Below are 12,114 nucleotides of genomic sequence, written 5' to 3'. Positions count from 1 at the left end.
GGGGGTGTGGGGGGGGTCACTGACAGCTGGTGTCAGACTCCAGAACCACCCCTCCCAAGAGGGTCATGGAGGTTTCTCCCCATGCTATGATATCTCCCTTGGGGTGCCCTGCTCTGCACAGCGCAAGCGCCCGAATGTCTGCGGGACTGAGGACTTGGCTCCACAGGTTCACGTGCGTCATCCACCCTGCAAATCCATTGGAGAAGGCCCCGAGAAGAGTGTCTCTGTCTTTCCCAAGGACAAGCGTCCCTCCAGCCTGGCTCATGTACCCTTTCTGGATGCTCTTTGCTTTACCGGCAGCTCCATTGAGCCATAAATTTGCCATTCCAGACTGGGAGGCCCACGTCACGCAGAAGTGCAGCCAGTCCTGTGCCTTGTGGTACAGGGGGAAGCTGATGAAGTGGCCTCCTATCCACAGCCCCACATCTGTGCCCACGGTCAGCACTAGCTCATTATCCCTCTCCTGCGTGGAGTAGGAAAGAACGGTCTGACTGCCAGCGTGCTGGGCTTTTGTCCAGAAGCATAAGGTGAAGGCTTGGAGAGACATATCGTGGAGGGGATGAACAGTCACAAAGCTCTCGATGTTTTCCACGGGGAAGTAGAAAGCCGGGAAAGAGCTGGATTTAATACCTGAAATAACCAAAAAGCCAGCTGTTACGTTTTTTACTTGTTTATAAATCAGCCCAAACCCTACAGAGTGCACTCATGGGAGCTGGCAGGGCTGTAGCAGCTTTGGCTGTCTCAAGCCACTGTTACTGGCACGTTGTACCAAGAACAGAGGGGCTTGAAATGATGAAAAGCTCAGCTCCCACACCAAACTGTTTTGGGAAAACCACTTTTTCCCCCCTTTCTTTTTTCTCGTCTTTTGTAAAATGGAGACACTTATCCTGGGGGAACAGTGAGCTTGAAATCCTCCCTGTTTTTAAAAACGTGCTTACATGTTGCAGGACAAAGCTGCGGTTGCTGTGAGAGTAACTAGATTTGGGCTGGATGTAATGATATTGTAGCTCATGGAACTTCTCCAATTGGCCTTGATATGGAACAAAATTCTACTTGTATGTATCAGCACCAAACCTGTTAATGATTTAGGCCATGGAGAACAGCAGGCATGGGCTCTTCATCCTTGGAAGGTAAGCTGGACCTGGGAATAGACGTTTTTCTTACCCACGTGGCTCACTCCATTCAGCAACTCTTTCTTCATGTCCTGGAGCTGCGTCTGGATCTGTTCCAGTCTGAGGCTGAGCTCTTCTGGCTGGCATTGTTCTAGAGCAATCAGACAGCTGGACTTACCGAAGGCCAGGACCTGCACGTGGCAGCTCCCCTGCTTTCTGGTTTGTAGGAGGTTTGGGGTAAAAGCTTTGTTTTAAAACGTGGTGTATCTCAGTACACCGACACACTGGTTGTGTGCACTGGTTGTGTGCTGGTGCATGACCTACAGCCACCGTGCTCCATGAGAAGCAGGATGTGTTGGCAGGATACAGATCTCTTGCCCCCTGGGGAAGGTTTGGGGGTCCTGCCTGCTGCCCCCCGTTACCTGGGGTGGGTTTGGCTCGGAAGGAGGCCTCCACCAGCCGGCCGTGCAGGGGCTGAGCGTGCCGGTAGTCGTTGCGCAGCGTCTGGTTGTGCCAGTCCAGCAAGGTGTTCTCCAGGAGGCTGATCTGCGAGCAACGCAGCCGTGTTAGGGAGGGCAGCAGGGTCAGCACTTTGGCCTAGAAGTGCTCGGGGTTAAACCCAGCAGCTTGTGACAGGGGGACCCTGCAGGGTGTCTCGCTGAGCATTAGCAAGGGAAGGGAAGAGCCTGTCGAGGCTCTTATCAGCTAAGTCATGGTGAAGATATTTTTGCCTGAAGGACGTTATTTTAACTCTGACCCCCTGATATGCATAGATGCAAGTCTTCTGTGGCTTGCTGCTTTCTCACAAGCGCCCACTAGTGCCTTCCCCACCAAAAAGTATACTTTTTTTTCCAATGCAAGCACGGTGATCCTGTACTGCTGTAACCTGCACTTGACCGTGTTCTCATGGAAGGAAAGTTCGTGGTTCTTTTTGGTTATGGAAGATGAACTGCTCTGCAAGAATCACCGGTAAGCTCATTTTACTAGTGTTATGGAACATGGCTGAGCCTTCTGCCATGCAGCCAAACAGAAAAAAGAAAAAAACAACCCTCAAACCACTTTTCTAAAAATCTGCCAAATATTCTGTAATGATTTCAACACTATGAATGGCTCTTTTGTGTCTTTTTTTTTTTCTTCTTCTTCTTCTTGACTCTCTCTTTGTGGTAGTTTTTGTGTTATTGACTCTGGCTGGTCTCTTTTTCTTTATGTAGTGCTTCTGTATGGTTGAGTTTAACTGAGCAGAGAGCTTTGTTATTGCTTGCCAGAGCTCTGGTGTCTGTCTGAGAAATGCCCTGGTAGCTGTTCTGCCGGGCTGTTCTCCAAATCACTGGAGAATGGAAAAGGAAATGGGTGTGGAAGGACAGCGTGAAGGAAAGAAGCTGCTGTGGCTGGTGAAGAGCCACCACATGCATACCTGCATGTGCGACAGGACAATGGGAGAGTCGAAGATGGTCCAGGTCACGCTCTCAGAGCAGGGTGGGGTGGTGAGCGAGCCCTGGTACCTGTAGAAGTGCGAGAGGTTTTCTGGCAGCATGGCTTGGACGTCCAGAGAAGTGAGCTTTGTTGATTGACCTCAAAAAGAAACAGAGGCAGTGTTAACAGCTCACGGTGACCAAAGAGAAGGGGCGTCCTGCACACCACCCTGCCCTGGGAGCTGCTGCTGTACAGGCAGGGACAGCATGATGTGAGTAGCTGAGGATGCCTGGCCACGTAGCTGCAAGCAAAGCAGTGGCAAAAAGGCTGAACCCAGACCCAGGACATGCATACAGGTTTTGGGACGATCAAGGGTGGAGAAAAGCATCCCCAGGACTTACCTGCAAACTTGATCTTTGCCAGTTTGGAAATGAATTCACTGTAGTACGTATTTTCAAAGTGTCCCTCCTAAACACAGCATAGAGAGTAGAAAAAAGGTCGGTGACCTGCCTGTCCTTCTGTAGCACTGGTCAGCCTGGGGACTGACTGAGCCTTGTTATCCTGTAGGCTGTGGACGTGCAGCCCTAGAGGGGACCAGAACATGGCTGTGGGACAAACTGACCACACACTGGCCTTGCTCAGAGGTAAAACCTACCGCATACAAGAATGCAAGCACAGCCAGTCCATTCGGCTTGTCTTTGGCATCTTCAAAGCTCGAGTACTCGGCAGAGTTGTAATGGACAATGTGCAGCTGCCAGGAGAGAGACAGGGCCATTGAGCGACAGGTGACAAGTGCCTTCCACACCCTCAGCACCCTAAAGGACTTAATTCCAGCTGAAGGCAGAGTCCCCCTTCCTCCCTCCAGCCCGCCTTCGCAGGTACCTCTGCGACGTATCTCATCCCGTCCAGTGTGTGCTCAGAGCCGCTGGTCTCCAGGTCCAGGCCCCCCCAGTGCAGATGCATCTGCACTGCCGTGTAGAGGCCTGGGAGCCCTCGGGCGATGCGCAGGGTGGGTGGCAAATCGATCTGGACTGAAAAAAGCAGGATTGGAGACAGCAGTGAGTGCAGAGCTGATTGTGCTAGCACTGTCTGTAGCGTTTTTCCCAGCTGGGCAGCTCTGGCTTTTTCCTTAGGCACCAATAAAAATGGTTTAATGCTTGTGCCTGGCACGGCACATCACATCTTGCAGGGCTCTGCATGCATTTGTTCATCTCATTATTTCCAGGGAGGAAAGGAGGGGGTCAGAAATAACGAAGTGACTAGCCTCACCTAACTCTTCACCATTATTTTCCATGTTCTGGGCTCTGTGGCTGCTAGGGATGGGCGTGCTGGGCCAGAGCCCTGCGAATCTGAAATGGCTGCGTTTGTGCTGGGGGGGCTGAGAGACAGAGCCCTTTGTCTCGCTTTGCTGGTAGCATTCACACCAGGGCAATGAAACGTGGGTCCTCCTGCTGGTGTACTGCCACAGATTATATATTAGGGTAGTAAATATACTGAATTTAGGGCTTAAAATGGAGAATTGCTTCATCCTAGTGAAAGCCCAGAGCATGTTGGAAAATAAAATAGCAACTCTCATTGCTAAAGGTAGCACCGTGTGTGATTCATTAGTCAGAGCTTGGGTTAGAGGAGAGAGTTTCTTTTGTTTGTAAAGTGTTGACAGCCAGACAAGATGAGAACATGTTTCCTTGTGATATCCCAAAGCATCTACAGTGGGAAATAAACACCTACCTTACTTTTTATGTAAGATCCCTGCTGACTGCCTTCCATAATTAGGATTATTTGCCTCAAGTACCTCATTATGGCCTCTACCTTCTGCAAAACACAGCCAGCGAGGTGTGTTCTGAGTCTAGAGGAAGGTTAAATCTTCCGAAAGGCATTTTGTGTAATTGCTTTGCTGCTAACAGCCCAGCTTCTTTCTGCTTCTTGCCCTGGATCTCCATGTAAAGGGGGAGAGAGTTACTGCTCTGACTGGACCTGCCTTGTGGCCCCACAACGTGGATTCTGCAAGGGAACAACAGCACACGGGGCCGGGGTCTTCTCCCACCTCTGGCCTCCAAGGGGTTGAGGTAAGGAGTTAATGGAGGCTGTACATCAGGTGCCAAAAGCACGGCTGGTTTCTTAGGTGAGAAACTTGTTCTTCAGCACATGAGAGCCCGAGCAGAGATCCCTGTGGATTAATCCATTTGCTGTGCCTTTCACATAGGCTAACCTCCTTTAGATGTGGCGCAGTGGGAGATTTTCCTCGTGGGGTATTGGCACCCTGTGCCAGCCCCCTGAAATCAGTGGGAAAACTGCGCCTGTCTTTGCAGGAGCTGTGAATGCAGGCTGTCGTTTTGCCTTTGTGCTTTATTAAAATGCCCCGCGTTAGAGCATGGCTGTTTTGATGTTGACAAGAGAATAGGGAAAGGCACACGTGCAGAGACATGAAAGCTAAACCTGCAGGAATTGGTGTGCAGGCTGTCGGGGTGGCAGCGCTGATATGACAGCTTCCAGCTGAACGTCAGGCTTACGTGGGGGACAAACAGGAGTGCTTATTCATGATGATTTTTAGAAATACAATCACAGCACTCTCTCTCTGAAGACAGCATGTTTCTCATCGCTTCAGTTCCTATTTGTTGCTCTATATTCTTTTCTCTCTGCTGCAGAGAGACGAAAGGACTGGTGTGGGGGATTAGAGAGCAACCAGGCTCTTCGTGTTCCAAATGCCCTGAAAATACTCATCCCCCTGCAGCAGTTATTGGGAAATTCTTCTCTTGCTGCTCATCTGTAGTCTACAAGCATTATCCCAGCAGCACCAGCTGATGAATTATTTAGATAATGAATTACACTGCAGCAGGAGCATCCAGGACCTCCTAAAGGAGAAGCCTTGCTCTGAGGCTGTGCAGCCAAAGGCAAGGCGTTTAACTCGGGCTGTGCTTCAGCTTTCCTTCCTGAGGGCTGTAAGGAGGGCTCATCCTCTGCCTTGTGTGACTACAGCTAACCAACCATCGGCTGCCAGCTCACTACTGAGCTACAGTTCTCCCATCCCATCACTTCTGGTTCTCACTGCACAGGGGCAAAAGATGCATTTTGTGAATGCAGAGACGAGTCAATATGCCTCAAACGTCACTTGCTCCTACAGTCCTGCAGTCGTCAAGTACGCTGAAAAAGGAGCCAATCTGTCATGCTCCTGCTGCCTTTCATCCCTTTTCAATGTCTAACAGAGAAAATATCTTGCAGAAATGTAACTAATTCTTATTTTTCTGGTTTACATATGGGTTTCTGAAAAGCCTTTCTGTGTGATTGGGGAAAATAGAACAACCAGGAGAGCAGAATGAAGTGAGATGGCAAAGCAAAGTGTGTCAAGTTCGGAAAGTAAAAAGGACATTGTCTGTGAACAGCATTTCAATCAGCTAAACCCAATAATCTATTCCTGCCATGGCATGAGTTTGACATCCTCTCAGGGCAACTGCTCAGCCAGGGAAGAAAAAAACTTTCTACCCCTAAGGCAATGCTGGCTCATTCACCCCCACTGGTGGCACTGGCCTTGACTTGGTGGAGGGGTATGTGATAATGGCAGAGTGCAGAGATGGACACGTGGGAGGTATTCCTGTACCCTGCGTGTGCTGGGAAAATACATATCTGAACTCATAAAGTCTCCTTTGTACTCCGGTAATGAGTACATGCTGCGCTGCCCAGACAAACCCTCCAGAAGACAGACCACAGCCTGCTTTACAGCTTAAAAGCAGGATGCTCTCAGGTTTTTATTACTCCACTGAATGCACTGTGGGTTGGTGCAGGGTGCTAACAAAGAGGCATGGACAAAAGGCTGGGGTTTCAGGCCAGACCTACCATTACCAACGTCTGCACTTCAAAAATGTGAGGCTTGGCTTTGCTGCCAGCATCGCCCATGGTCATGGCAGCAGTGCGTGGGGTCCTGATGCTGCATGAGCAAGGATGGTGCATGCACCGTGCCGTGGGTCAGGGACCACTGAAGCCTGCAAAATGGGGCTGAAGGGGGCTGTATGAGCTGTATGTCTGCTCCTTTGCCAGCAACGAGCTCCTCTTTTTAGGCAGGAGATGAGCAGGCTCCCCCCAGCCTTACCTGAATGGCCGTTGTTGGTCATCGTGAAGTCCCCCTGCAAGGGCTCATCGTAGCCACTCAGCTCCAGCTGCAGCAGCTGGGGGTTGTGCACCACTTTTTTCCTCTGGATGTCAATGGGGGACTGGCGCTTGCCAGCGCAGGCAGCAAAGTGCTGCCCCCAGTGCTCTTCATCCAGCTCGCCCTCTGTGCGGAGGAGAAGCAAACCAGGTCATTAGGATGGGGCGGGAGCTGCTGCTAGCTCAGCAGTCAGAAAATACACATTATTTTGTCTGCAGGACAACTGTGCTGCAAAACATGAGACCTGCATTGCAGTAATAGCCCACTGCATTCACCTCCTGTGCCTGTCTGTGGAGGAAGCAAATGCAGAGGACACCTGGCATGCTGGATACTGTCCTTTTTCCAATGGCTTTAAACCACTTAACCCCAATTTGAATCTTTCCTGCAGAGGTCTGAGTGCTCCTGAAACTGCTAATTGCTGCTTGAACCCATCAAGGCTATTTGCACTCTCCCTAGTGCTATATTTACAACTTTAAGGCTAAGTAGAAATTTTGATGCCATCTCTGCCATGGCTGTGACTGACAGTCACTATGGAAACCTTTTCTTCTTTTTACATTCCCCTCAAACTGCAATATATTGATCAACGGAGACTTGTCTGCCTGAGACAAACAAAGCTAGAGCTGAGGAATAACCAGCACGTGACTGTTGCACTTGCTGAGTGCAAACCCTGCAGAGATGGTTTGGAAGGAGAGGTGAGTGTTTTAAAAAGAAAGTAGATCAAAGCTATTTCATCAGCCCCCTAATTTTCTAATTACTATAATCACAGCCACAGCTGGGGATTTGTTACCATTTGCCAATTCTTTTTATTTTATTTAAGAAATGAAAGTTTGCAGGAATTTTGTTTCCTGACATTGATTAAATATGGAGGGCTTAGGCGAGGCAGAAGGAAATCCAGCAAGGAGTTCTGCAAACAGCTTGGTGGGCTAATTGCAGGATTGCATCCACTCAGCAACAGCCTTTCCTTCAGCCAGAGTTCCAGCCCACTGAAGAGTGTAAAAGGACTGCCATTTACTTCAGCAAGTTCTGCAAACAACTCCTGAAACAATTACAAATCAAATAAAGTTTCATGAGATCTATAAATACATAGATGAGCACTTTTTTTGTGACCTGTTCTGAATAGGATGCGACAATAAAATAATGGACAAGCAGTATTTAAAGGTTTTCCTTTCAGGATCATCCAAAGGGCAGCTTTTATTCTAAGACATTGCAAAGATTTTCTCCATTGTTCAAACCTTTTGGGTCTGCCAGCCCTGACAATGTGTCCTCACTGCACAGGGGAGCACAAAGGGGTGGCATTGGGGAAAACCATTTCCAAGATACGCAGCCATCAATAAAGGGGAATAAATTAGCTGCTCGGTGGAGACCTCTCACTAACAAAAGCAGCGTCCAGCTGAGTGTTGCCTCTGCAGCACGGAAAGAATGCGAACGTCTCAGCAACTTGGCAGGCAGCAGCAGTCCCAAAGCAGCCTCATTTTTGTTACCTTTGTATGTCCAGTGCACGGTGTGAGAGCAGCTCAGCTGCAGCAGCAGCAGCAGCAGCAGCAGGCGCAATGGGGCAGCCAGGACGCGCATCTCTCGCTGCACCTGCAGGACCAAAGCAGGGAGCACATTTCTTTAAAAACCCTCAGGAGGCATGAATACCAATTTTCTCTTGGTCTGGTCTCTCCAGCACCCATCCTGCCCTGCTCTTCACCCATCAAAAGCTATAGCTAACAATGCCACAGGGATATTTTGTGTGGGCGCTCTGCTCTATGCACAAATGAGCCAAGGCACACAGTGTTTAGGGACCAGTTTTCCGAAGTGCTGAGCTTTCCCAGTCTTATTAGAAGTCAGAACTGTAGACACTTGGCTCCTTTGAAAGTCAGGCTTCTGAGGCCAGATTTCAAGAAGCTCCACACCCACTGGTCTAGGATTTCAGGTGTTTTGCTTTCAACACCTTCCCTCATCTCTGAAAACCTGGGTTTGGGTGTGAGATTTGAAACCTTTGGAAAAATCAGAGCTCTGAAAAGCTATTTACTCTGCTGAAAGACGCAGGCAGGATGCAAGATCCTGAAGCCCTGATTTTTAGAAAACTTACAGGAATTCACTTCAGAGCTAAGAGGTGTCAGATGTCTGAAGGCTCTCGTGGGTTTTTGTAGCTGCTCTATACATCATCAGACGCTTGATTTCCTTGAAAATGTGTCCCAACCTATGAATTGGCCAAGAAATACCAGCCTTAGAAGGCCTTTCCTGGTTTGTTGTTTTGTGCAGTGTGTGTTTAATGTTTGGGAACTGCTGTAATATTGAGTTAATTAAGCAAATGCATATTTCTCCTTCTCTTCCCCGAAGAAGTCATTTATCCTGACAGCTGCACTGAACTGTGGCAGGACTGAGCTAACCAAACATGCCCTGCAATGCACTCCATAATCCGTGTGGATCCAGTTGGGTAAATAAGCCTTGAAATTAGCTGAGGGAGAAATTTTGGGGGTTTAGAGCTGTTTGCGCACACGGATTCCAGACAGCAGCACACAAGGGTGTGAACAGGCATCAGGAACCGATGGTGGCCCCTGCAGCCGCCTGTCACCCTGCCTGCATGGGTGGCATTGGGGACAGGCTTTGTCCCTTGCCTGCACTTCAATCACAGCAGCCTGTGCTAAGGGGTTGAAATAAAATCCTCCTGATAGCGTGCTGGTGCCAGCGAGATGGAGATGGCAATGAATTAATTTTTAATGGAGCCTTTGCGACACGCTGCAATTAGGACATTTCACTTGACATCAGCAGGGGCTGCGGGTGCTCAGCACATCCCCACACCACATCTCTGTTATCTCAGATTAGGCATCGCGGGAGTCGGAGGCAGAAAAGCCAGGATCCCTTTTCTCCACACGCTCCCTCAAGGCCTCGTTCCTCTTGTACAACATTTTGGTGTGCTTGGTGAAACCTGCCTTTCTCCAGCATCCATCCAGGCACGCTGGCTGCTTCTGCTGAAGCTCTGTGACAGAAACGGGCTTTGAGGTGGCCAGAGGTCCCCACCTGAGCTCCTCAAAGTGGGGTCTGTCACTTGAAGAGCAGAGAGGTCTCCATTTCATGGCCTAACAGCTCTCGGCACTACCTGCAGTTCATTCAGCCTAAATTTTCTTTTGTTCACCAAATTACTCTTAGCTGTAGTCTTTGTGTTATCTTGAAATACTTTCTCCTTTTCAGTGTCCAGTGTTGTATCTTCCCCCTGCCTTTAGTGGGAGGCAGGCAGGGACGTGACCTGGGCACGGGCCTGAAGGGTGCTGGCAGGAGCGTTTCCATCGCACCAGGGCCCGTGGCACAGCCCGATGGAGTCAGCGTCAGGCCTCCAGCAAGGCACACAAAGGTGCTGAGGGTGGGATAAAGAAGGAACCATTCGGTGACAAGACAGCTTGGCAGTGTGTGCAAATGCCTGCTCATCTTCAGAGACGCTGCGTTATTAATATTTTATACGTATCTGCACCTCCTTCCTTAAAAACACTGGCTGTGCTCCTGATTTCCTGATGTTATACCATGCAGAGGAAGCACGTTTGCTGCTCGGTCTCTCTGGAAATCAATATTAGTGTGGTGTAGACACTCGCAAAGACCCCGAGCCCCTTAACAAAAAAGCACTCTCCATGGAGCAGCTCTGGCAAGGCGGCCGCTGCCCATCGCTGTGCAAGCACTTTTCCTTCCTCCTTTCTGCTGCACGGTGCGTTGAGCAGCTGTGACATCCAGCGGCCAAACACAATACAGTGGGGTTTGGTGCAGAACCTATCCTGCATAGCAAGAAAAACAGAGCCCCTTCACGTCTTCAAAGGGCTGTGCAAACATTAATTCGTTAACCCTGCACGGCTCAGCGGGGCAGATGAACGTAGTGATGCCAACAGCACACGCGAGAAGGGGAAACATCACTCTATCCATAAGCAATAACGAAGCATGGAAATCAGCTGGCCAGCTCTCCGTGGGGGGGATGAGCCCACCCTAAGGCCTGAGTGCAGGACCCTCAGCACCAGCTGTGGTGGGGCTATCAGGAAGCTGCAGCTCATTTGGCCTCTGATGGTGAGGGCACAGCTGAGGGCTGTGCTTATCCTCCCCAGGGCAGAATGGCTGTGGTCAGGGGTTGGGGAGCTGTATGGGAGGAACCAGAGCTGGTCTGGAGATGTTTCATCAGAGCCTGGCTAAAGGAAAAGGCTTCAGGGGGATTTTCTGAAGGTATGGGAAGCTTTTGTTGGTAGATGTGAGAGGTAAGGAAGGCAGCATGGATGTGGATTTGGGTTATGAAGTACAGGGGTGAAATCAGAGAAACAGGACTGTAATGATGTCCTCTGAGTAAAGGGACTCCGGTGGTTAACTGGGATTGCTGTTGCTGTGATAGGTGAACAGGGAGATAGAGGAAACTAGAGAACCAACGGGTGAGAACGGGGAGCTGGGGCTCCCCCATGGAGCAGCACACGGAAGCTGGCAAACGTCTGTCTGTTCCAGGAGAAAAGAAAGAAACAGACCAAGAGAGGGGTTTTCCACAGCTTCACGTTAACGGGGAGGAACTGTGGGCATGAAGTCTCCAACAGAGGCTTAGTCACAGCGGTGAGTGCGTTTCAGGCTTGCTCAGCGTGCTGCCTGCCCAGAGGCACAGGTGGGAGGGCAGAGTGCATCTGCAGAGGGACTCGGAGGTGCACAATTGCTGCTGTCCAAACTGCTCCATGTGAGCAACAACCAATGCTTCCAGCCCATGGGAGCTTGTTTTTGGTGGGAGTTATGGCTGCAGCTACTCCATATGCCATAGGGTATAGGATCCGGGAGGACAAGTTGTGTGTCTACGTATGAATTCATCGCCTTAAGCTTCCTTTCCAGCCCCTGCAGAGAAGCAGCCTTGATGTAGCTGCTGCATGTTGTATGGGTATCATTGAGATCAGTCGTGCAGGGATGCTCAGCAACAGCAAGACCACATGCACCGCAGGGGGCAGGAGTAGGAGCTGAAAGTGTTTCCCACGAGAACAAAGTTGATTTTTAGGGCAGGAAGACAACAAGAAGGAAATATAAAACCCTGCTGTCTGTGCCGTACCTGTTCTGCGGCAAGAGAAGCCTGCTTGATAACCCTCGTGCTTTGCATAAGTCTTATTCACTCGTTAAGAAAACAAACGAGTCATTATTTGTTTCACCCCTGTTTTTTGGTTTCTATTCTCAACCCCCCTAAATACCAAACGTAATTTCTGGATGGCTGACTGACCGCTCGCCCTGCTAGCAATGTGTCCAAGTGAGGGGGTGAGGCCTGCTCGGCACGGAGGCACCGCGAGGCCCACAGGCCTCCACGAAGGGGGGTTACTTCGTGGTTTGGGCGAGCAGCAGTGGCCACAGAGCTTGGCAATTAATATCCAGCTGCATTAAAAGCTTTCGGTTTCCCCTCGGATCACGGTAGCTGTTGCGAAAGGCACTCTTTGGTAGCAGCACCCTGCCTCGCGTGCTGGTCCACAT

The 12,114-nt window shown here is 50.0% G+C and overlaps 1 protein-coding gene across 1 annotated transcript; it reads right to left on the bottom strand.

Annotated features, from left to right (window-relative positions):
- Positions 1 to 2: 2 nt before the first annotated feature.
- On the bottom strand, positions 3 to 8,238 carry CA6 (carbonic anhydrase 6). Its single transcript, XM_050714977.1, has 9 exons — positions 8,148 to 8,238; positions 6,610 to 6,792; positions 3,408 to 3,556; positions 3,181 to 3,276; positions 2,927 to 2,993; positions 2,527 to 2,684; positions 1,535 to 1,658; positions 1,165 to 1,263; positions 3 to 690 (listed from the first exon to the last, which is right to left on the bottom strand). The coding sequence occupies exons 1-9, from the start codon at positions 8,236 to 8,238 to the stop codon at positions 17 to 19; spliced, it is 1,641 nt and encodes a 546-aa protein (XP_050570934.1). The 3' UTR covers positions 3 to 16.
- Positions 8,239 to 12,114: the final 3,876 nt, after the last annotated feature.

This window comes from Cygnus atratus, chromosome 21 (assembly GCF_013377495.2).
Source record: "Cygnus atratus isolate AKBS03 ecotype Queensland, Australia chromosome 21, CAtr_DNAZoo_HiC_assembly, whole genome shotgun sequence".
Lineage (NCBI taxonomy): Eukaryota > Metazoa > Chordata > Aves > Anseriformes > Anatidae > Cygnus > Cygnus atratus.
The sequence above is the reverse complement of the archived record's forward strand: the minus strand, read 5'-3'. Positions and strand labels throughout refer to the sequence as shown.